Source organism: Penicillium chrysogenum, assembly GCF_028827035.1.
Source record: "Penicillium chrysogenum strain IBT 35668 chromosome Unknown utg000004l_segment0_segment0, whole genome shotgun sequence".
NCBI classification, from domain to species: domain Eukaryota; kingdom Fungi; phylum Ascomycota; class Eurotiomycetes; order Eurotiales; family Aspergillaceae; genus Penicillium; species Penicillium chrysogenum.
In genome coordinates, this window is record NW_026622752.1 from 5,778,180 (window position 1) to 5,800,490 (window position 22,311).

Below are 22,311 nucleotides of genomic sequence, written 5' to 3' on the forward strand. Positions count from 1 at the left end.
ATATAGAAGATGTGCCCCAGTTGCGAAATCATCCGCAGGCATCTTCAGATAGCGGAAACATTCAACTTACGGTCGTTCAACGGAAAAGAATGGATTCGCTAATACTACATATTACACGCAGTAAGAAGGACGTGTGCCCTACAGAAGATTTCTACCCCGCAATATCTCCCTGGCTGTACCTACCCTCCAATACCATTGGACTTAAGGCGTGCGGCTGAACATCAATCAGGGAATGTAAACGTTCCAACCGGACACTATGAATTTTCCTTAAAAGTATAAAAGTAGCCAATTGAAACGGCGTAGGAGCCTTTTAAAATGCGACAATGTTGTGCCTTCAAGGCTAGAGATTTCATAGAGTTACGATACTGATGATAAGCGGATAGAGAAAGCACAGTATGTATTAGGTGGACGAAAAGAGGAGAGAGAGAGAGAGAGATGGCAGGCAGACAATCTAGCTCTATCATAAATGTGATGCTAAGGCATCTAACAAGATTCAACCCTGAAGCTTCGCGACATTTGCTTACTGAGGGAGCTTCTTGTGGGCACGGATGGCCCTATTGACAAGTTCAAGGATCGCGACAATAGAAGGTGACTTAGGTTGTTTCATCGTTCAAATGAAAGGGTATATACTCGCCTACTAGTGGAGACTCAACTCGCTGATCCCGGATTATGCGGTATCGTATAACATTATTTAAGAAATTAGGATCTACTTGGCGGTCAGAAGATAGCCGCAAGCCCAAGTAGGCGGGGGGATTACATTGGCGTCGTCAAGGTCATATATACTTGATCTGCTGTCTTCTTGATACGCTGTAGTTGGCTTCTTGGATGGGACGTTTGCGACGAAACTCCAAGTAATGGCAGGTGGTGTTTGGGAACGATTTTCTTCCGACTATACCATTTAATGGATTTTGATGAGATATTGTGGTTGTTTTCGCCAGCCAGCATACCAATTCCTTATGCGCCTCGGCTAGAAACAAGGCACGATTGGCACATCGAAAGTTATGCCTTGCAGCCTTAAGCAGTTGGCGATCGGACGCAGCGAGGTTGGAATAATCGCAAAGATATTATCGAAAGGTACTTCTGTCGATTCTATTGCGTCCAAGGTGGTTTGCGGTTGTATCGATAGTGACTCCAACACTATCCAGTACTTCAACTTCGGTGATGGTTTCTTCAGACATATCGAAGTCGGATTTCAGGATATATATTTTCAGGTTCAGGTGAAACAGCGCATTGTTTAGTATGATAATGAGATACTAAAGATATCATGAAGATAGCTTAATCCAAACCGTTCTTGCGTTTATATTTGCGGTTTCTTGATTTCCGCATGGTCAGTGGCTCTTTCGCCCGACGTTATAATTGATAGTGTGACATTAACTCGTTGCATCTTCATCGATGCATCGGTGACAGCCTTGTATGTGTGGTTTAAAATTACCTCACCGTTTTGTTGACGATCCAAGCCAGATCAGAGTGTACATTAAACAACCGAGGTCAATTATATCTCGTGACCATCCGAGCGCTCCATGTCTTATTGGTTCCCATGAGCTCACCAGTGACACTCACTTTTATTTTGGGACAAGTATACGACAAGCCCCGTCATCAAGGAAATGCGAGGGCTACGCAGAGAGCTATTGCAAAATCAATTCAACACTGCAAAGATCTTTCTTGTTCAATACATTACAGCATGGGTTCGCATCGGTAGCCGGTTAGTGAAGGTGCTAGTGTACCCATTTTACAAGTGTCACAAGCTTTCCCGTCCATCTCCTACATTGCAAACCAAGAAGTTGACCTCGTTAATTTGTAAAATGACCGCGGTTATAAATGCCAGTTTGGTATTCGCGAGGCGATTCAAGGTCCTCACCATCAGAACAACTATTCAGAACCGGAAAGGAAGTAACGCGTCCGTGCTGGTTCGTTATTGATGAACCCGGATTTGTTAAAGCTCGAAGCAAAGGTCGAAGGGTTATTAGGCTACTGGCAGCTATCCCTAAACTGGCTTCTACGTTCGACCATATCGAAATCTGTGTTGTTTCGTCTGCTAAATTAGACCGAAGTGGTATGTGGACGATGCGAATCAACTCACAAAGGAAGTCTGGTCTGCCTGCGTAATGCAAAAATGGGATACGGACTATGACAGCCACGCTAGCTCTGCTCATCATCAGCATAAGCTCTAGGATAAGAGGGAAATTGGAGTATACGAACATATAAGCAAGTCCCAAAATTGTCGACAAGACGAATTTCGTTCCACGCTTCATCTGAAGCCCCCAGACCATGAAAATAGGTAAAGAGCCAATGGTGAAATCGCATGCTGCCGCCACCCCACTATACATATAGACGATACCCAGAAGAATATTTATGTCAAGGCAGCGGCCTTTCGTTGATGATCGATTCCAATAGTGCGCGACTGGGCGACATTGGAAGATTGTGAAGAAAAGAAAGACGATTCCCACCGCCGTCGAAATCACCATAATACCGTAAAGAACCCATAAATGGATGCGCTGGATCGTAAGACGAAGGAGGGTGGTGGCAATAGATAGTCTGGTAATGGTGCAAGTAAATACGTAAAATATCTGTCCTAGCCACCAACACTATCGACCACAATAGTCAGCAAGCTCTACTTATCAGAAGATGCGTGTGTCATGAACACCAACCAGCAAACCACGGCGAACATCGTCCGGTCGATGACTTAAATACGCCGGCGCCTTTCCCATCCCGTACAGGGCGCCCACGATTCCACATACAGCGAATACTATATTAAAGATCTTCGCGTATTTTAGTTTGACCTCTCCGTAATTAGAAGACACTTTTCCGTTGAGACTTACTGCCGCTGCTACCAACAACACATCATCGGATCCAAATGACTTCACAATTTTCAGTCGGACAAAACACCGGAGACAAACAGTGATTAGCGAAAAGCCCAACAAAATAGCAGTGGTGATAATGATGGCGTTGCTGCCTCCATTTGCCATGGCGTTGAGGACACGCCGTGCCTTATAACATGGACTGGGTGTCGCTAAACGTTAGCGGCATTGAAAAGCTTGGTTGAATTGTTGTGTAAGAAAAGAAGCATTGACGTCATCATTGACTTGCAATGGAGGTGGTGGGAATTTAAGCGTGAAGGAACTGGTATGAGGATGTCGGTAAACTCTTTCCATCTGTGGCTGGGATCATCTTTCTAGACAGAATAAGCCAGAATAAAATGTAGCTAGTCTGATCCGATTCGTGGATATTCCTATGGAGGACATCTGGGATTTGGCTCCGGTGTTCATTGATAAAGGCCCGTCTACTAAAGTCGTCGCGGGTAAGATATTTACATTATACTCTATGACCCCTACTGTGAAGATGGAAATGCTGCCAGAAATAAGGGTGATTGATCAATAAGCTTAGAATGTTGGACCGACAAAACATCTGTGTCGAGGAGATGCCAAGGGTTAATTGTATTCGGCAAGTGTACGAAATGCCGCGGGGAAACCCTCGTATTGAGCCAAGTATGTGTAAGGGGTAAGTGGCTACTGAAAACTAAGTTCACAGAAACTATGCAGCACTACTTCCTACATGTGCGATAGCTACCCCAAAACCCAGGTGCACTTATCCTAGGTATGAAGTGAGCATGTCTGCTTGCAAGAATGTTATGATACGCCAGAAATGTCTGAATATGGGGTCGAGAACATCCATACACATGTTGGCAACTTCCGAGCCTGTCCAGACCTTACGCCATTGCTATTCACTTGTACCGTCGCCACATCTGAGCGGGGTTTCTAAAACATCATTTGTATATGCAGTAGAAGGGATCATGCACAAACACGACAGCGTTACCGAGGATTCAGATGTGAAGGTAAATTCTTCCCTCACATATCCATCCAGTCCCCATTATTCGGAAGCGATTCACACCCCCGGCCCCTCAGCCAAAATTTAAGTCTTCGGCTACCAAGTTCATTGATTAATTGTATACAAGTCTCTGCCCCGTTCATTGTTATCTATAGTAAGTTCAAGCCCTAAAGCTTCGACCACTCATTCGATCCACCCGCGAAGCAGTCAGCACGTGCACAAGCTATAGGCGGAAGCTTGAATGCCACTTTCATGTTCTGGACACAGATTGTGTTCTCTTGTTAATTGACTCGATGGTAGGATAGAAAATACACTTAGTAGATGTAAGTATCCTACTTCCCATATTATCTCCGACTGCTAATCTTACATATATAAATGGTCCATCTATTGATTGCTTTTGTATTGTCGTCTTCCTGGATAGTGGAACCCACCTAGTGACTGCGGTGAAGTACCATATTGAAAGAGCAAATAGTGACGAGGTTTCCTCTCAATACCACAGCAAATTTCAATGTCAATCGCTTCTATCGGATTAATAGCCTACAAGCTCCGAAGGTCCTGACTACGCTTCGAAGTTCGCAAGGATGATATTGGGCAGAATTGGGCTCGTTGGACGCTCCAAAAGACGAATAATCTTTCGGAGCACGGTGGATAGATCTTCCGTTTCCCGCAAGCTCGGCAAAGTGGGCAGGTTATAACTTGATAAGATCTACTGGATGAAGCAGATCATAAAGGCTGTACAATAAGGTATTGGACACAGAGCTATGTATGTGATACAGAGGAAGGAAGTAGATCAGACTACATACATGGGGAAGAAGAAGTCACGTGACATAGGGAGAGTTCATCATAACTATGGTAATTTCTTTGTACCGATGATTCGTCCTCTAGATTACATTAGTTACTGTTATGGTAGACAGGCGGATGTCTGTTTGTCAGGCTTCAGTTGTTTTCTAACTAACTGAATAACTAGTAGTATAACCCAGTCAGAGAACGCAACCTTATTCTCTCTCTCTCTCTCCCTCTCTCTCTCTCTCTCTTTCTTCCCCCTCCTCCCCCCACTCTGGCCTCTGCCAGATCAACTGATTTCGCGGAGAATACCTATCGCAAAATCCACATCGCCCAGGTGAAAAGTAGAGGACGGAAGAAGAAAGAGAGACAATGCGGGAGTCTCTGGTGCTCTGCAATGGTGTCGGACATGTCCTCACCAAGGACTCCTCATGAACAAGCCTAGCTGTGTTTGGCCCGTGCCAGGTGCCTTAAAATCTGGGGTATAAGCTAGGCTGGCCAAACACAATACCAACTTGCTCCGCCCCACGGCCTGTACCCAGACCGGCATCTCGACGACGGCAAGCCCCTTGACTTCTCGTCGTAGTTTTCAGGCGGTCGTTGGAGACGCCCCCGATGGAGTTTGCTAGCCGCAAGCGCCGTCGGTTGGGTTCAGCCTCGGTGTGCCGAAGAAAGAAAAATTCAAGTCTCGTGGAACAGCTCTTACCAGCTTACAGAATCCTCACCTGGTATGAACGGGTATCTAAAGACCTTCATGTCTGCGGCCCCGATTCTAGGGACTCCGTCTGTCTTTCATCAACCGTCTGACAAAAAGCCGATTCTGAGCTGCCGCGGCACAGTGATCAGAATGCGAGCTCTCGACGATAGGCTCCTCTCCGCCATAAGCCCGACACTGGCATCTTGGAACATCCGCACGGCTGGCGATTCTCCTCGCATTCCTACCGCTACCAAGGAGCCCTGGGACCGCTTGAACCTCGAGACTCCAATTCTTCCAAGGACTTCCAGCCTCTGAATCGGAGGTGGGGAGCTCGAAGGGGCGCTGCAGCTTGGTATCAATGTGCGGATTTTGAAGCATCATCAAAACCCCATGTCTCTTCTCCACTCATTTATGTCTTGTCTCCGTTCTATTTCCCTGATTATGCCGTTTTTGAGAGATACTTGCCGCTGGATGCCTCGCTGACATGGATGCACAGGATGCCTGCTCTAACCGGTGCTGTTACTCTGCTTATACCACGAGCTATTGGCAGTTCCGTTTCTGCTGCAACACGAAGCTGACCTTGGTATTGTGGCGAAACCACAAGGCCGACGTAGGCATGTCACTGTTCGAACAGGCAGCCATTGTAAAGTCTTTAGCGTCCGAAACAATATCGAATACAGTGGTTGTGGGACCTCCTGAACCAGCCCCAGATCCTGAGCAAATCCTCTACCGTTAATCAACGCTCATATGATGATCGCTTTCGGAAGGATGGCCGGAGTGTCTACTACGACTACGAGCGAACTAGCACTCCTACGAGGATATCCCCCCACGAAGCTTCGTTTCAGATAGCACTGCTACACTCCAACTAGGTTTCAACCGTGCTCGTTTAACAGCGGAGCGTGGTTTATTGCATGAGCTTGGGACGGCACTTCACAAAAGGCAATGGCCGTCACTTTGATCGTAGTCTGTGCTGATCGGGTCATGCTGTTGTGTACCAACACTTTCCACTATATCTCTGATCTGGCAGAAAGAGATAACAGAATGAATTCGTTTTGTGAACCATGGACATTTTTAGAGCCCAGCTCATTTGCAAAGTTTGGAGCTCAAAAGTTGAAGTTTCTTCATGATCGCCCGTATACGAGGCCAAGAGTAAACCATGCGTCTTAGCATAGGGCTTTCTGCCTTGTTTAGGTGTAGCGCGCGAGCCCACGTAACTCTATAATTGAATATCCGGCCGCTTCGTCCCGAGCACCTGGACAATCTCCTTATGCAGCTCCATGACTGTGCCAGTTACCGTAAGCACAGTGCAGCAAATCAGCAGTCAGGGTCGGCTTCATTTGGCTCTCCAGCTATATATGGTCTAGTATATTAGAATACTATTAAAACATATAGGTAGTAATGTATTAAAGACATTAATTGTTCAAACTGCACAGCCAGAGGTTGTTTGGAACTAAGGTACACAAATGGATCTATTAATCTCTTTAAAGTGGATCCCACAGCTGCTTCATGTCATTCGATACTAAATTATGCAATTGTACCCCAGATCGGTAGAGAAGTAGAGTATATTATGCCGGCACCAACTCCGTGTGGCTGAAGCCAGTGTCCTGAGATTTAAAAACTTCCCGAAAACGATGTCGCTTTCTCGTCATACCTGAGCTGCCCCCTAATTCGGGCTCGTCTGGAGCCGATTGTGCCGTTCTATAAAGGTCTGGAGTCAGCGAATTTCTTGGCGGCCAGAAATTTCTTCTGCTAGTGGGGACCGATCAGGACCCTCTCCATCCCAAAAGGTGTTTCCATGCCAAACGACCCCTGACACTAGTAACTACGGCGAGAACCGAGCGTATTTTATTCAGAATGGCCGAGAATAGGTCTTTCGATGGCTAAGATTACCCCAATATCCATACTATTGCTAGAAACAGATCGATCATCTCCACTCAGGGGCCTCCATTCAGCCTAGCTAGTGGTTATTGGCGAAGAATCCATAATAGCCGAGAGCTGATCTAGCGGCTATCGCTCAAGGCCCAATGATGGGTTTGTAGAATGTTTACACACACTATACCATACACGTGGGAGGACTCCACGCTACACATTCGGGACATTCACACAGAAGTCAAAGCAAAACCTGCCGCTGCCCGACGTGGAAGAGTTTGCTCTTCCAGTAACTTTCACGTTAATCACAGAACTTGTTCATCGCCGGGATGAAAATTAACTTATGCTTTTTCGCTGTTTTGGCTCCGTTGGTATTGGAGGTTGACGCCGCAGCCTTAAATGGGACTGTCTTTCCTTCGTGCGCGGTACGTAACGTGCCTGGAAAGGGGTTGTCTGTTACTGAAGAATGTGTACTAGGTCACCTGTGACAACGAATTGTTCTCCGATTGCTCACTGGGCAACAATACGACATGCTTCTGTGCCAGCCGCTCCCGTCCAACCGAACTGTTGGATTGTGCTTCAAGTAATTGCACGACTAAGGAATTTTTTAGTAAGTCTCACTAATGTTTGACCTAATATATCTAGCTCACCTATTCTAGCTACGAAAAGGCTGTATGAACAAGAATGTGATATCACACCACTCGAAGGCCCTCCACTGGTTAGCGGCTCAACTTTACTTCCTCTTATTCTCGCCTCGTTTTTCTTCGTTGCGAGAATTGTTGCTAAGGGCATCGGTCTTGCTGGCGGATGGGGATGGGATGATTATACAATCATTACTTCATATGTGAGTGCCCTTTCGATGTTCCCCTATATTATATTAATGTTTAACGGGCTCGTAGGTCCTAGGAGTCGCTATATATGTCCTCCATATCTATAGTAAGCCTGCACTATATATACTCTATTTTACAAGAGCTGACAGCATAGTGATTCGCAGCGGCTTTGGCCGAAATATCTGGGACATCGACTTCGCTGCTATCACTAAGTTCTACCAAGTTCGGCTCCCACTCCTTGACTCAACCTAAGCTAACTAGCGCAGTATTTCCAAAGTCTTGCCGTGATATATAAGATTCAAATATCCCTCGCTAAGATCTCCGTATGCCTCTTCCTACTCCGTATCTTCCAATCGAGGACATTCCTTTATCTTGCATACACGCTTATCGGTATTAACGCCGCCATCGGTATTATATGGGCTTTGGTGGACTCATTCCGCTGTCTGCCCATCCGACTAGCATGGACTGGATGGACGAATGAGGAACCTGGGCAATGCATCAATTTCATCAACTCAACTCTCGTCAACTGTCTAGTGAATATCTTTGTCGACTCTCTTATGATCGTGCTACCGGTGTACGAAGTGACCAAGTTGCAGTTGCCCCGACGGAAGAAGCTAACTGTGGCATTGATGTTTATCGTGGGCGCTGTGTATGCAATCCCTGGCCCGTTTTCTGTATCATTATGACGTGCTTACCAATATCAGTCTAACGATCATCGCTATAATCCGAGTTGTCGTCTTCTGGAACAACCGCTGGGGCGTCAACCAGACTCTCGGCCTATACCCGCTCGTCCACTGGTCCGTCATCGAAACCCAAATCGCCATCATGTGCGCTTGTCTGCCTGCATTCAGAGCTCTCCTTGGCCGAGTATTCCCCGGATTGCTGGGAGGTTCGTCTCGAACCTACGCATCTCCCGCGGTAGACTACTATCACAAGCAGACCGGGACGAATGGCAATATCAATAAGTCTGTTAGCTACTCTGTGAATTACGCTTCCCGGTCAGAGACAAATAGTGATATCGAGTTAGTTGCCACGGGTGCAAGATCTGATCAGTGAGGTCCTGGGTCTTCACAGAGACTGGCGAAGTGACCTTGTTGGCTTTGCTACTATTTGGCGCGACCATATCCCTGGCTACTGCTGCTTGATGCAGAGTTACGAGATGGCTGATAAGGTTCAACGGGGCGGGCAGTAATACGATTCTGGCTCGTATATATGTATCTTTGGATGAATAGACATACGTGTTCTATTTTCCAATACCGTGGTTCATAAATCATAGTCCCAGGAAGTGATTCTGTGTAGACCGCCATATGCGCCTTAGTCTAATATCAAAGAACATCGAAAGATGATTACGAGGTCTGGCATCGAGCATTTTGTGGAGAAAGTGCCACGTCATAACTAGAGAGTCGTTCGTCCAAGCTCTCACTGGGATGAAGAAAGTTGACTACCACACCTGCCTCAAAGGGGTGAAATCTTTCAATGGAATCCATAACCGGGACCAAGGGAAGAGGAATATGGGGCGTGCATACTGATTATGATCTTGGCCTGTTGATTCAAGGAACAGCTTAAAGCCGAGTTGTCCACCAAGTGCTTTGGGTTCGGCACAAGGCATTTTGCCAGTTGTATGGGTTCTTCATCACATACGTCAGTCAACTAATTAGTTCTTATTCTTATGAGACCTTCGATACGTCGCTGTTACCGCACCGCAAATCAGTGGCAGTCGCCAGCTGCCTAAGTGGTCGATGCGTAAAATAATGGATGTTCCTTTGAACTGTATGGTGCTGTACTAGCATAACTTGCCAAGATTTGCCTCTTCCGGCCGGATAAAATGCGAGATTGGGATGCCATGAGGCGACATTGCGGCCTCTCTTTACACGACCGTACTAGATCGCCGAATCCTTGGCATCGGAAGAACCGTTGCTTTTGATCTCACACTTTTGCACTCTCCTAATGTACCGTTGACCGATCAATAGACCATTGTTCAGCATCCTCCCTGCTGCCTCTAATAAGTCGAGCCAGATGCATATCAACGCGAACGTTCCTAGTTCTTTCTCTCTTTTCTTCAGCTCGGCTATATCTGCGACCCGTAATCCGCGGTATGTGAGGTCGTACTCATTTGCGATCTTCTCAATAGCTTTGTGGTCCTATTTTCAAGGTTTGACCTAAGGTCAGGATATACCTAGGTAGTAAGCGGCTACTCCGAAACGTGGCTTTACTAGGCTTGTGTCGTTGCCTAGCTCGGTATAGTCTATCGCCCAACCCGGGTTTGGGTCGAGATATCGAACCCTGACCCGGACCCAACCCTGGACCCAGGCTGGAGCCTATTAGCCTATTAGGGCCCTAGCAAAACCCAACTTTACATAAAACCAAACTCTTAGCTTTTATAAGTGGTTACTACTATGTTACTACTATGTTATTACTGGGTTATCATTGGGGTTTATTAGGTTTTACTATAATATCACTAGATTATTACTACTATAACTCCCCGTGTAAGATTAGTAGAATCAATTAAATAAAAGGGGCATCTTTAGTAGAGGGCTCGTAGTGTAAATTTATGGGTAAATAAACGGTATCTGAAAAGCACGGGACTAGAAGTTTTAGATTTCATTAAAGCTTAACTATTGTTACTAGGAATCCTATCCCTCCCATATATATTTTACCCTACGACCTTACTAGTTACTAGTCGCAGGGTGGCTCAAAAACTGGTAAGAAATACGACTATAATAAACCGGTAACATACTAGTAATTGCGTCTTCAACGCTAGAAAATACCAGAACCAGTTACCCTGCGATCCTGCGAGCGCAGCGGCCCTTCTGGAGGCCGTTCTGCAAGTGGTGTGTGGCAGTCTCTACTCGACGAGTTTCTGATGACGGGCGATATGACTCGCCAAACTCGCTGAGAAGTACATGCGCATCGTGCAGGTTGAAGTCGTCAGCATCCATGGTAAGATACATGGGGATTACCGCCTTGGTAGGAACACTTGGTGGGAGTAGCTTTCCGTCTCGACGCGTAATCGGAACAGTCTCTGGTTCTCTATATTCCTCGTAAAACTGTTCGACGGAGAGATGATTGAAGCTGGATGGAAGCTTGGCCAAGATATTGCGGTGGATATCTGTGACAAAATATTAGCCGGAAAGATCCATAAACAAAGGATAGCAACATACCTCCATGGACGTATCCGTATAAATGCATATGGGAAATACCCATCGTCAGGCCCCCAACTAATCCCTTACGACATCAAGGGGAAACAGATAGCTAACATCGCCTCTCCCAGATTGCATCGCGCACGAGCCATCGTTTAGCATGGATGAACCCTGTTAGGTCCCTGAATTTCGAATTCATCTAGTGGAGGTGGGATCGTATCGTGACCGGGATGTACGGATAGGGCAAAGAGGGCACGGAGAGACTTCATCTCTTGGGAGAGAGAATTCACAACGCCAACCTTAACGGCGACATGGACTTCTTTCTGCCTGTCTTGCGCAAGCCAAATGGTTGAGTAACCCCTGACGCCCAGCTTGTCCACAATGGTAGCAGTCATGCAGCACATCACCAATCACGATTGGATGGTAGCCTTGGGGCTTGTATTTTTCAAGATTTTCAGCGCCATCGATCCAATTGTACCCAAAGGAATAATTTCTGCATTACCTGTGCAGCGTGATGTTGCCGTGATGGTAAAGCTCGACCGGGGATGCGAACCAAGCTTAAGCTTCCAAGGGCGCCAGGCGGATGGCAATGAAGCTGAGTGCTGAAGGTACGAAAAGGGGTTGAGGGGAGTCATTATTCTGAAATACCGCACCATGATAATAACAGAATAACAGGGGATAATTATAGTAGTTGTAGGTTCAGAATTAGCGGTTCTGTTGTAGCGCCGACTATTCGTGCCGATCCGTGCCAGCCTTTACCCACAACGGGAGACCAGCGGCTACTCCGCTGTTGTCCACCAAGGATAACCCTGATACTCCTCCAGTGAAGTCCCGGCTTTTGTGCTTCTAGCGTACGATCTGTATAAGCATTCCTGTAATAGAATCTCGCTATACTTTCTTCAGCGATCACAATTCCTATTGTTTGTTGGGGGAGCGTAACATCGCCACCTGCACGTAGTCGGGGAATGGAGAAAAAGTATCAACCACCCGGAACCCATTTTTCTCATACAATGGCTTCCCTGCCGGAGATGCAGACAGATAAACCTCCAAGCCCTCAGCATCAGCGCGCGTGAGACCCCATTTGAGGAGCTTCGAGCCCAGTCCCTTTCCCTGGTAAGAATCGTGAACACCCAGCATATCCAGATCTATAGGTCCCGGTTAGTGCTCGAATACAAAACACATAAAGCAAACCCGATGACTTTATAAGCAAGAGTCAAGAAAAAAGTCAAGAAAAAGAACATACAATAATGAGGCCTCTCCCCCATCCACTTCTCATGACGCGCACCCATACCATTGAAAAACCGATCGCAAAGGTCCTTATCACTACTCGGAGGCCAAACAATCTGTTCCTCGTTTCGACGGCGATCTGCAGGAGCGACGGGAAGCTTCCATTTGGCGAATGCGACAATCCGGCCATCCTCCGACCCCTCCGTCACCTTGAGGAATACATCGTGGGTCTCGCCTGCAATTGAGCGCGCGATGCTCGTGGTGAAATATTTTTCCCACCACTCCGTCACATCCGGCTTTTTCGGGAACATGGTGGTGTCCAAATCACTATGGAAGCTGCCATAGAAGACTTCCGTGAGTTCGCGCGCGTCGGCGGGAGACGCGGGGTGGATCTCCAGCGACATTTTGGGGCCTGGATTGAAATTTGTGCGTGACAATCGGACAACAAGATTTGACACCTAATGGAGTACGTTGTGCATTGAATTGGAATTTTTGGATGGAGATTGAAGTTCGGAGATTTGGGTTGTGTCATCCCGAGTGGCGGTGGGGAAGGCTTTAAAGTGGATTTCTTACCAGGACAGATCTACGGAGACATAATTTTACCGATATTAGGGATAAGCTGCTTATCCTGACTAGTTGAAAATGTTCCTATGTCGTAGTTCTATGGGACTTAAAAGGCCTTAAAGTTTGGCGCGACGCATTCGGGCCTATATATGCTGCACAACACACTATCTTGGCGCATACCAACCGCATTTTGCTGTACTTTTGATCATCTCAAGTTTGAAACCCTAGTATATGTTCTCAGCAATGGAGACATTTCATCTTTTTTACATCCAGGTCACACTCCAGCGAGGAGACTTTGCGTTCACGCTGTTCGATGAACTCTCGAGCATTGTTCCGCTGGTTCTGGTAGCTCTGCAAACGATCCGAAAGTCACTCGGGAGTATGTCGGCAGTGACTACAGCGACGACGGTGAATACCATCCATAACGAGACATGCGTTATGGGGTAGTTGAAGGTCTTATCGACGGTTGTTGAGTCTAGAACTGTGCGCAAGCCGAGGATATTCAGGCACTCAGGCACTCAGGCAGAAAATGCCATCCTCAGGCCACCAAGTCATGAACTTGGTAACTACCTGGGTATATGCAAAGGTATTGGTGATAATAATCATATCACAGTATTCCTTTACTGTTGATGGACTCATCCTTTACCCTAGGAAACTCTTTTCCGCTTATTATGAAAGAACATCCCCACACTACCGCAGGGCACTAATTCAACCTGCTGTCAGACCATATTTAAGCAAACTGTCGCCATACCACGCCATCTCGCATAAATCACCGCCGTCTCCCAGAAAGTGCGACCAGTCCCAATAAGAAGCCGCCATCAGACCCGTCCATAAAGAAGTGTTACCCTTTGAGATGCCGAGCTGCCTCTTTAAGCCACCGAGGCGGGGAAGTTCGATAAGACAACCGTTGCCCGCGGCTTGTGAGAGTTCCAACTAAAAACCCCCCAAATATCTGTTTGACCAGCACACACCTTAAAAACTATTCCCTTGAAACCATGGGTGACGCGCCATTTTCACCGGAGCATGTGCTCGTTATTTTCTACCCGACCATGCCAGAAGAACTGACGGAGATGATCCGACACAAATACCCGGATGCCGAGGTCACTATTTACCACTCTCAAGGAGATGCCCCTGTTCCTTCTAGTAGGTGACCCTTAAAGCTCTGAGGTCATGGAAGCTAAAATCCCGCGCAGAAGTATATCAAAAGGGCCACCATCCTCGCCACTTTCAGCGACCTTCCAGATCTCGTGGACTCGAAGAAGTAAGCATCCATCTCATTTGATTTAAATATCCATTAACTATTGTTAAAGCCTTAAACTAATCCATACCTTCTCCGCTGGCGTGGATCATCTTTTGCAGCATCCAATTTTGCAGGAATCTGACATCCCCATCACGACAAGCTCGGGTATCCACGGTCCTCCCATTGCAGAATGGACCGTAATGAACTGGCTAGTATCGTCCCGAAAATATGTCAACAGCTACGAATCACAGAAGTCCCATCTATGGGATAAGGCTGCGTACAAGGCAGGCATTCATGACCAAGTGGGCAAGAAAGTAGGTATTCTAGGATACGGGAGTATCGGACGCCAAAGTACGTTTCATCCGTGGTCGCTCGATATCCACAAGCTGCAAATTCCACAACAACGAAAACACCACGTTAACCACCGACAGTTGCCCGCGTGTCGCACGCATTGGGTATGACCGTCCACGCATACACTGCTACTCCACGCCCAACGCCTGAATCCCGCCGTGACAGCGGCTACATCGTTCCCGGAACCGGAGACCCAGACGGCTCAATTCCGGCATCCTGGCACCACGGAACAGATCGGGAATCCATCCGTTCTTTTTTGGCTACCGGGCTCGATCATCTTGTGGTCTCACTCCCTCTTACTCCACAAACAACCCATCTCCTCGGCGGAGAGGAATTCGCCACTCTCTCTAACCACTCTCATCACCATTCGAGCAAGCCTTACGTGACGAATATCTCTCGCGGCAAAGTTATCGATCAGAAGGCATTGGTCCATGCACTGAATTCTGGAGTCTTGGGTGGTGCCGCACTTGATGTCACAGACCCTGAACCTCTTCCTAAGGATGATCCTCTCTGGGAGGCATCCAATGTCCAAATCAGCCCACATGTCAGTTCTCTTGGGGTGGAGTATTTCCCGCGCTCCCTGGATATCCTCGAAGTAAACCTGGGGCGCATCGCTCGGGGTGAGCCATTGATCAACTCTTACATACGGGGCAAAGGGTATTAGCATTTGCGCATATAGGTATCGGTGGCATTAATACCATAAATCTGGGAGATCGTTCCTATCGATTCTCCGTCATCCATTTCTGTCATTATTTCGCTCTATACTGTAGTTGTCTCTTCTTGCCTTGTTTTCATTTGCTCCCGTGAATAGATACATTCCTCTTTCATGGGTATAGCAATTATCTGAGGGTGTTTTTGCTTTTTACCATGCAGGCAGAAAAAGCACAAATTCAAAAGATTCCAGATAATCCAAAGCCGAATCCTGGAGATTCAAGATAGATCATTATCTTATATATCAATATACTCAGATGAATTAGTTATTACATGTAGAATATAAGGACCTGCTTGGTAAGGTTATCCTTGGCACTGGGATCTCCTGGTAAGTCCCTCGAATGTTACATATGTCCACTTTCCGTCACCGTAGGACTGTAAGTTTGGTCTAAAAGCGAGTCCATAAGTGATTTCACTGTGATAGGTTGACATAGACTTGAGAACAAGTTTAGGCCATTCATCATGACAATTTCACTGACGAATTAATTATTACCTCGGAATACAGTCTTTGTACATATATATTTATCAACATTTGGATGCTTTCATGAAAAAAGCATTCCAACCACTAATGTAGCTACAACCGCAAATCCCAAGTGTGAACGGTAGGTATTCCCGACTGAAACGTCCTTTGAATCCCCCAACTCGTTCGTGGATTCCATATCGTCACTGGAACTCTGACCTGAAGAACTCGTGTCCTCCTCAGTGGTAACATTTCTGCTGCTTCCAGATGAATTGATAGCAGAGTCCGAAGTGTGACTGTGCGCATTCCGCGTTTGATTCGCATATTTCCATTCCACCTTGTCCCCAGCCTTAATATCGTCGAATCCAGCCTCGCAAGCATCCACATCTGTCTGACCCTCGAAGTAAGTACCTAGACACTTGACTTGCTTCTCCTTCAGCTTCGCGTCACATGGCTGCGGTTCTCCTCCCCTGTGTATGAGAGACGGACACGAGTCCGATGCGCTTTTGGCCGTGATATTGCCCAGGTATTCGGGACATTCCGTAAATGATAACTTGGAGCCACTTCCATCATTTACAACGGTAAAGTAAAGCTCCCCTGCCGCCACGTCACCAGTCCGGATAAGCGTGCTGTCGCCCTTATCGTCGCATGTAGTTGTGGTATAGGACCATGATAGTGTGTAAGTGCCTGCATCCAGTCTTTGATCCCAGTATGCCGAATCTACCAGAAGCGCGGTGGTGCCGCTGGTGTGGTTAAACTTCTTGAAATAGTTAATTTCATCGAAGCTGCCAGCCAGGAAGAAGTGGGCGTCGTCGCTATTCAGTTCCCAGTCTAACCTGTACTCGAAGAAGACAGCCGTGGGGGCATTCTGCAGGGCGAACACAATCGGCGGGGTGGTCATGTTGTTGTAGGTTGTGTTACGTGGAAAAACGACATCTAGCTCGATTCCCACCGGGTTAGATAAGTCCGGCGTTGCAGCTACAGCAGCCCGAAACCCGAAGCATAGCAATAGAATCGAGCTAACGATAGACATGGTTGTCTCATGGATACGTCAGATAATGGTAGAAATAGCGTGAGGGTATATCGAGTGGCGGTCGGAGACTCAGTCAGGATGGGATTCTTCAAATCAGCGCAGTTGGGGCAGCGAAAAAAAAGGGGAAGAAAAAATAGCTGTTATATCTTGGATACGAGGCCAAGGCTCACTTTGCTCCACTCCGGTAGCTGGATACGAGACCAAGCGCAGACAGTAGTCTGGTCTCTGGTCACCAAATTGGTGAACTTGATTGAATATCCTCAAGCTGCATACGAAAGGGAAGCTATTTTCGACAAAGTCTCCAGTTCATGCTCTATGTTTTTGTCCGAATTCTCCATCACAATTTCCTGTGAAACTGAGACACTTTCTTAAGCTGCAGAAAGGTCCATCCCAAGGACTCATAATACTCCATCCACTCCACCTATTGCCTTTTTGAAAGGATAAATTATCAAAGGTGAATTAGGACCAGGCACAGCTAAACCCCGTTCGAGAGCAAATGCATCGAAATTGAAGGTGTGGTTATCCATGGATCCATCGATGGTCTTGGCATATATTATGTAATATATGTAATACTCCGGGTTCTAGGGCTACCTACCTGGGCTGGGCAGGTACCTGACCTTGGGAGTTTAAAACTGAGGATCTTGTTGGGATGCATAACATTTTCTTACACTGGTTCAATAATGGAATTAGAAGAGCTCTTTCCTCTGTTAATGGTAGTTCCCGTTCTTGGTATCTGCATTGATGATCTTTAATTAACAATAATCCATTCACTTGACGAAAAGAATCCGTGGTTAACCGCGAATGTATTATCATTATTAATTTTTCTCCCCCTAAATACTAAATAGTGAGGAGCCTAGGGAGGTTCTCGAGGTCGCTATGTATATTCCAGATAAGCACCTCTAAATCCTTCCTCAATCACCACACCAATAAATCCACACCCGGCAACGGCCAATGCCCATGGATTCACCAGGTCCCGTAAACCAGGCCAGAAACTATTCTTTTCTCTCTGCCACTGTCGCAGCTGCTCATGCTTGTGTGGATCCTGAGATTTATAGCGCTCTTCCTGGCTAGCCTCAGTCTGCTTGTCGCCACCCACAAACCGAAGGAAGAGATAGTTCGTCAGAGGCCCCAGTATCACAACTGGATTAAATGGACCAGCCATGTTAAGCAGAGCAAACGAGCAATGGACCAAGGTATCGCCCAGGTAACTAGTCAACCATCAGCAACTATCACCAACATGAAGAGTGATTATATATATTGCGACCAAACTTACTTGGGATGCCGCACTAAACTCCAAACACCATGTCGACACAAATCCGTCCGTTCCTGTCGGTGCAGTGCAAGCTGTGTATCTGCCATAACCTCCATCGCAAACCCGACACCGAAAAGCCCAACACCGAGCGCTCGAACAACATCCACTATATCATCGCCTATACGAGGCATAGCATCACCCATAGTGAATGGAACCGTGAACGGCAAAGAGATAACACTCAACACAGCAGCTTCCGGTAAAAACATCTTAAGGAACGCACGTTTCCAAAAGCCCGGCTCCTTTTTGACTTCCTCGTACCGCGCATCATCTGTCCCGCGGGATAATGACCGACACGCGATGCGGGCAAAGAGCCTCGCGCCCCACATGGTAACGCAGCTTAGAAGAACCCTTTCGGTCCATGGTAGAGCCTGGCAAGCTGTTCCGAATGAGATGTCGTGTTTGCACATCGGTTGTCCGACGGCGGTCCACCAGGCATTGAGGACTTGCGCCGAGGGCCAGAGCCAGTCTTTGAGTTCGACTCGGTTTGTTGCTTTGGCTGCAATAAAAGTTGCCAGCGAGAGACTCGAATAGAGACCGAATGAAGGTAGGAGTGTTGATTTTAGAATCCCCACGTCGCCGGGTGTTATCTTGTTTCTAAGTGGTGGCGAGTGGAGAGAACTGGAGGCCTGGTTCTCTAGGGTCGAGGGGGAATGAGAAATGTCATTTTGGGGCATAACCTGGCTTCTTGGATAGTTGAGTTGAAAACATTATCAATGTATGGTGACTTGATGGTTATTTTATACATGGCTTGTTTGGTGTCGCCCAGGTGTTGATGTCAGGATTATGTAATGGTCAAGTGGGCATCCTCAAGCTGGTTTTGCTTTCCTATTATTTGTACCAAGCATCATTAGGTTGAATACTTGCAAATGACAAGTAATATATAAGTAAGGTATGATATGCAACAATGATTTATATAGACGTGGTTGAAGACTGGGCGGCTATGCGTCGTGAACCGCGATTCGCATCTATAATATCTTTTACACTTCGTCCACAACTTCAAGACTACTAGAAGTCTTGAGGCATTACACCACACCGTTCAAGCGGGATATAAGACACAGGTAAATCACGGGGTCCGGAGCATGGCGGTCAACGGGCATTGCTTTCCCGTATTCTGTGGTGGCCCGCATATCCAGGCCAGTCTAGGGCAGACAGTCTGAATTGCACCGGGCCCGGTGGACAGTGCATGCATTGCTCGGCGCACTTTCGGCACAGAAAATTGGTAAGGGATTTGTATGACGAACGGAAATGATGAAGTGTGAGATCTTTGGTATTTGACTCATCTATAAAATATGAGGTAATATTTGGGGACATAAGTAATATGAGACATATTAGGGGTATTCTGTGGTATGACGTTCAGCGTAGAATACCTCTTCCAAGGTATCCTATGTAACTATAAACAGCTCTAATTGTCGTGGCCTGTTTGCACATGTCGAGAAATAATGCCAGCAAGATCAATTTGAATACTCAAAGGCTTTGATTCATCCTTGTTCTTGTATTGCTGCTTCAAGAGAAGCATTAACCGTTCATTCCAGAACGGCAAGCAGGTTTCAAGATCGGATGCCGAGAATGGGGTAGTTTCGTTGTCACTCTCAGTATATAGATCATCTGGCATATTCCACTTGAAAGAGTTCGAGCCGGATGGCAGGTCAACCGGGCAGGTCACACCGAGATCATGCAGGTCGAAGCCATCGGGTATACGTTCGAAGGGAAGCCGGTTGGTGGGCAGTCTCCGGGCCTTCCCATCGCTCATTGAAGGCTCATCCGAAGAGCGGTCCCTTTCCTGTCGGATGAGGTATGCTCGCGGATCATGGGGGGAGAGAGTTGTCGCAGAGACCGGCTCGGCGATGGAAGTCTGTGACGAAGTTAATGCGGCTTTCGCCGCAAGATATCGACTGCGATGAGGCGAGTGTGACACTGGTGCAGACTGCGAACTGGATGGTTTATCCTTTGTCTTGAACCGGGTGCGACTGTTCTGGATGGCCTCTTTCTTCCGCCTTTCGAAGTCAAGCGCTTTCTCCAGGTCAGACGGTTCCTCCTGGCTGACGTCTTCGTGAAGTCGAGCCGCCCATCTTTCAAGAACCGGAAACCCTCGGCCACTATCTATGGACTCCGTAATATAGTCACCATGGTTTTCGTGTAGCACAGGGACATGACCACCAGTTTCTAGAGTCATGCTATTATTAGATGGACTGTCCGAACAACCATCACTCTGCTCATCGAGGTTCACAATTTTCGGCGAAGTATTCGTGAGCACACCAAATCGTTGCTGGGCAAGGAAGGAAAGCGGTGAATCTGGTTCTTGGGTCGGTCCTTCCTCAACAGGGTTTTGCTGCAGCGAAAGTTGAGTAGTCCTCTGGAACCAAGTGTCTAGAGCTCCATTCCCATACCGATCTCGATCACGCTCCCTCTCGGCGCGTCGGGCGCTCGGAATCAGATTAGTCCTAGGGAAGGGTTCGGTTGGTTCTTGCTGATGGTGTCGACGGCGTCTCACTGGAGACCCCGATGCAAGTTGGGAAGTAGAAGGCCTTGTCAAGTCCGACTTGGGCGTATGCTGAAAGCCTCGCGATTCACTCTCCCTTCGGATTGCCCCCTGTAGGCGACCACTGGATAAATTCACGGGGCTTGTCTCATTGGCAGAATTGCTCCCTCGTCGCGGGGTTTGAAATGAGGCATTGATTCTGGAGATAGACCACGGATTGAGGAAACTAGAATGCTTGTTTCTGGCGGTGGACGATTCGTCAGGGCTGCCGTGGCTATCACTGCTAGAAGGGACCGTATGCGAAAAGTCGTGCTCAGAGCGGAGTGCCTTTTGTGTGACAGGGGTGATAGGTATAACTTCACTGAAGGGGTTCTCAGCATCGCGAGGCTGAGTGGGAAGCTCCGCAGTTGGTTTCCTAGCCATCAAAAGTTCAAATCCTCCTGACCTTTCATGAGACTTGCAGGTATCATCTTTGCCTTGGTTGGATGTTCTTCTCTCCGTCCCATCTATTTCTCCGTACTGGTCGCGGAACAAGTTTTCTACCAAGGCCAAAACTACATCTCGGTCTTCGAAGAGCAGGTCATCTTTCGCCGGCTCGATGTTGACGTCGTACGTTCCTCGGGGACAGCGTATCTGCAAACAGAGAAAAGGATCGCTAACCGATTTGGATGATTCGCTTTTGGACGCGGCGACACGGACATATTGCTTGAAAATTTTGACGATCTCATGCCCAAACCCCCTGTTATTGGAGAGAGGGCGGCCATCCACACTGATGTATTGGCCTGCGTTGTTGATCCTGGAGGTATCTAATTTGTTGGTAAGCACATCACCGGATATTCAATAAGATGAGCTCACCAAATTGTGTCTTGGGAAGAAAGGCAATGGCTTCATACTCCTGCTGATCTAATGCTCCACCTTGGTTTCCAGGGGTACTCTGGGAGGAAAGTCGCTTCACGGCACAAGAAGAAGACACTTCTCTGCCGGCTACCTTCAAAGCTGCGTCCGAGAGCGAGGCGTCTGCATTTGGCGCATAGGTCCAATTGTTGTTTTCGACTTTTGCTTTCAGAACTTTGAGAGAGAACCTCTTGGATGGGTGAGCTATAGCATAAGCCTGGACAAGTCTTTTGATCCTGGATAGACTCTTTGTAGCACCCTTCAAGGCAGTCTGCCTACGGACAGGGATGTGTTTGAGGAAGTCTGTGATGCGCACAGTTGTTCCCACAGGATGTGACGTCCGTTGTGTTCTGCGATGAAAGATTAGAAATGGCACACAAGCCAAGAAACTGGCGAGGTCAGCATACCCGGTAAGCTCTCCGTTTCTTCCGTACTTCGAGCAACGCCCGGCGACTTCGGACTTAACTCGAGTAGTGACAGCCAGAACCCCGGACAGCTCCGCGACACTGGCAAGCGCTTCGCCGCGAAATCCCAGTGATGACCCGCCGACATTTTTGAGATCATCTAAAGTTTGGATCTTGCTGGTAAAAGCTCGCTTGCAGACATATTGCTGGTCCTCTGGAGAGATTCCGTGGCCAGTGTCCTTGAGCTGTATGACATCAAGAGTGTTTTGGGAAATTTCAATCTGCAGGGACGTGGTAGAAGCATCCAGGGCATTGTCTATAAGTTCCTTGACAACAGAGTAGGGATCCGAAATGACAGATGTGGAGCCAATCGCCTGGATTGTTTTCTGAGGGAGAGCCTCAATCGGCATCCTGCACGCCCAGTATTAGTTGTTCATCTCAGACAGCGCCATAAATAGTCTCATCCAGGTGACTGAGGCTGGAAGAAACATG

At 47.4% G+C, this 22,311-nt stretch overlaps 11 protein-coding genes across 11 annotated transcripts; 5 read left to right on the forward strand and 6 right to left on the reverse strand.

Moving 5' to 3' along the window:
* Window positions 1–2,618: 2,618 nt before the first annotated feature.
* On the reverse strand, window positions 2,619–2,966 carry N7489_008136 (uncharacterized protein; the record flags this gene model as incomplete). Its single annotated transcript, XM_056713886.1, has 1 exon — window positions 2,619–2,966. The coding sequence occupies one exon, from the start codon at window positions 2,964–2,966 to the stop codon at window positions 2,619–2,621; it is 348 nt and encodes a 115-aa protein (XP_056567601.1).
* A 2,396-nt stretch (window positions 2,967–5,362) lies between these two features.
* N7489_008137 (uncharacterized protein) lies at window positions 5,363–5,620 on the forward strand (the record flags this gene model as incomplete). The annotated part of the gene is made up of 1 exon (XM_056713887.1): window positions 5,363–5,620. The coding sequence occupies one exon, from the start codon at window positions 5,363–5,365 to the stop codon at window positions 5,618–5,620; it is 258 nt and encodes an 85-aa protein (XP_056567602.1).
* A 1,883-nt stretch (window positions 5,621–7,503) lies between these two features.
* N7489_008138 (CFEM domain-containing protein) lies at window positions 7,504–9,060 on the forward strand (the record flags this gene model as incomplete). The annotated part of the gene is made up of 7 exons (XM_056713888.1): window positions 7,504–7,599; window positions 7,652–7,784; window positions 7,834–8,018; window positions 8,074–8,110; window positions 8,159–8,226; window positions 8,271–8,653; window positions 8,709–9,060. 7 exons carry the CDS (start codon window positions 7,504–7,506, stop codon window positions 9,058–9,060), a joined length of 1,254 nt encoding a protein of 417 aa, XP_056567603.1.
* Window positions 9,061–10,781: 1,721 nt separating this feature from the next.
* N7489_008139 (uncharacterized protein) lies at window positions 10,782–11,208 on the reverse strand (the record flags this gene model as incomplete). Its single annotated transcript, XM_056713889.1, has 2 exons — window positions 10,782–11,113; window positions 11,166–11,208. 2 exons carry the CDS (start codon window positions 11,206–11,208, stop codon window positions 10,782–10,784), a joined length of 375 nt encoding a protein of 124 aa, XP_056567604.1.
* Window positions 11,209–11,525: 317 nt separating this feature from the next.
* N7489_008140 (uncharacterized protein) lies at window positions 11,526–11,750 on the forward strand (the record flags this gene model as incomplete). Its single annotated transcript, XM_056713890.1, has 1 exon — window positions 11,526–11,750. One exon carries the CDS (start codon window positions 11,526–11,528, stop codon window positions 11,748–11,750), a length of 225 nt encoding a protein of 74 aa, XP_056567605.1.
* Window positions 11,751–12,059: 309 nt separating this feature from the next.
* On the reverse strand, window positions 12,060–12,775 carry N7489_008141 (uncharacterized protein; the record flags this gene model as incomplete). Its single annotated transcript, XM_056713891.1, has 2 exons — window positions 12,060–12,289; window positions 12,388–12,775. 2 exons carry the CDS (start codon window positions 12,773–12,775, stop codon window positions 12,060–12,062), a joined length of 618 nt encoding a protein of 205 aa, XP_056567606.1.
* Window positions 12,776–13,178: 403 nt separating this feature from the next.
* N7489_008142 (uncharacterized protein) lies at window positions 13,179–13,382 on the forward strand (the record flags this gene model as incomplete). Its single annotated transcript, XM_056713892.1, has 1 exon — window positions 13,179–13,382. The coding sequence occupies one exon, from the start codon at window positions 13,179–13,181 to the stop codon at window positions 13,380–13,382; it is 204 nt and encodes a 67-aa protein (XP_056567607.1).
* Window positions 13,383–13,930: 548 nt separating this feature from the next.
* Window positions 13,931–15,190, forward strand: N7489_008143 (D-isomer specific 2-hydroxyacid dehydrogenase family protein; the record flags this gene model as incomplete). The annotated part of the gene is made up of 4 exons (XM_056713893.1): window positions 13,931–14,068; window positions 14,129–14,196; window positions 14,246–14,526; window positions 14,607–15,190. The coding sequence occupies 4 exons, from the start codon at window positions 13,931–13,933 to the stop codon at window positions 15,188–15,190; spliced, it is 1,071 nt and encodes a 356-aa protein (XP_056567608.1).
* Window positions 15,191–15,779: 589 nt separating this feature from the next.
* N7489_008144 (uncharacterized protein) lies at window positions 15,780–16,730 on the reverse strand (the record flags this gene model as incomplete). Its single annotated transcript, XM_056713894.1, has 1 exon — window positions 15,780–16,730. The coding sequence occupies one exon, from the start codon at window positions 16,728–16,730 to the stop codon at window positions 15,780–15,782; it is 951 nt and encodes a 316-aa protein (XP_056567609.1).
* An 874-nt stretch (window positions 16,731–17,604) lies between these two features.
* On the reverse strand, window positions 17,605–18,716 carry N7489_008145 (DUF1295 domain protein; the record flags this gene model as incomplete). Its single annotated transcript, XM_056713895.1, has 2 exons — window positions 17,605–17,938; window positions 18,004–18,716. The coding sequence occupies 2 exons, from the start codon at window positions 18,714–18,716 to the stop codon at window positions 17,605–17,607; spliced, it is 1,047 nt and encodes a 348-aa protein (XP_056567610.1).
* Window positions 18,717–19,444: 728 nt separating this feature from the next.
* On the reverse strand, window positions 19,445–22,229 carry N7489_008146 (putative DNA mismatch repair protein; the record flags this gene model as incomplete). The annotated part of the gene is made up of 3 exons (XM_056713896.1): window positions 19,445–21,327; window positions 21,377–21,765; window positions 21,823–22,229. 3 exons carry the CDS (start codon window positions 22,227–22,229, stop codon window positions 19,445–19,447), a joined length of 2,679 nt encoding a protein of 892 aa, XP_056567611.1.
* Between the last annotated feature and the right edge of the window lie 82 nt (window positions 22,230–22,311).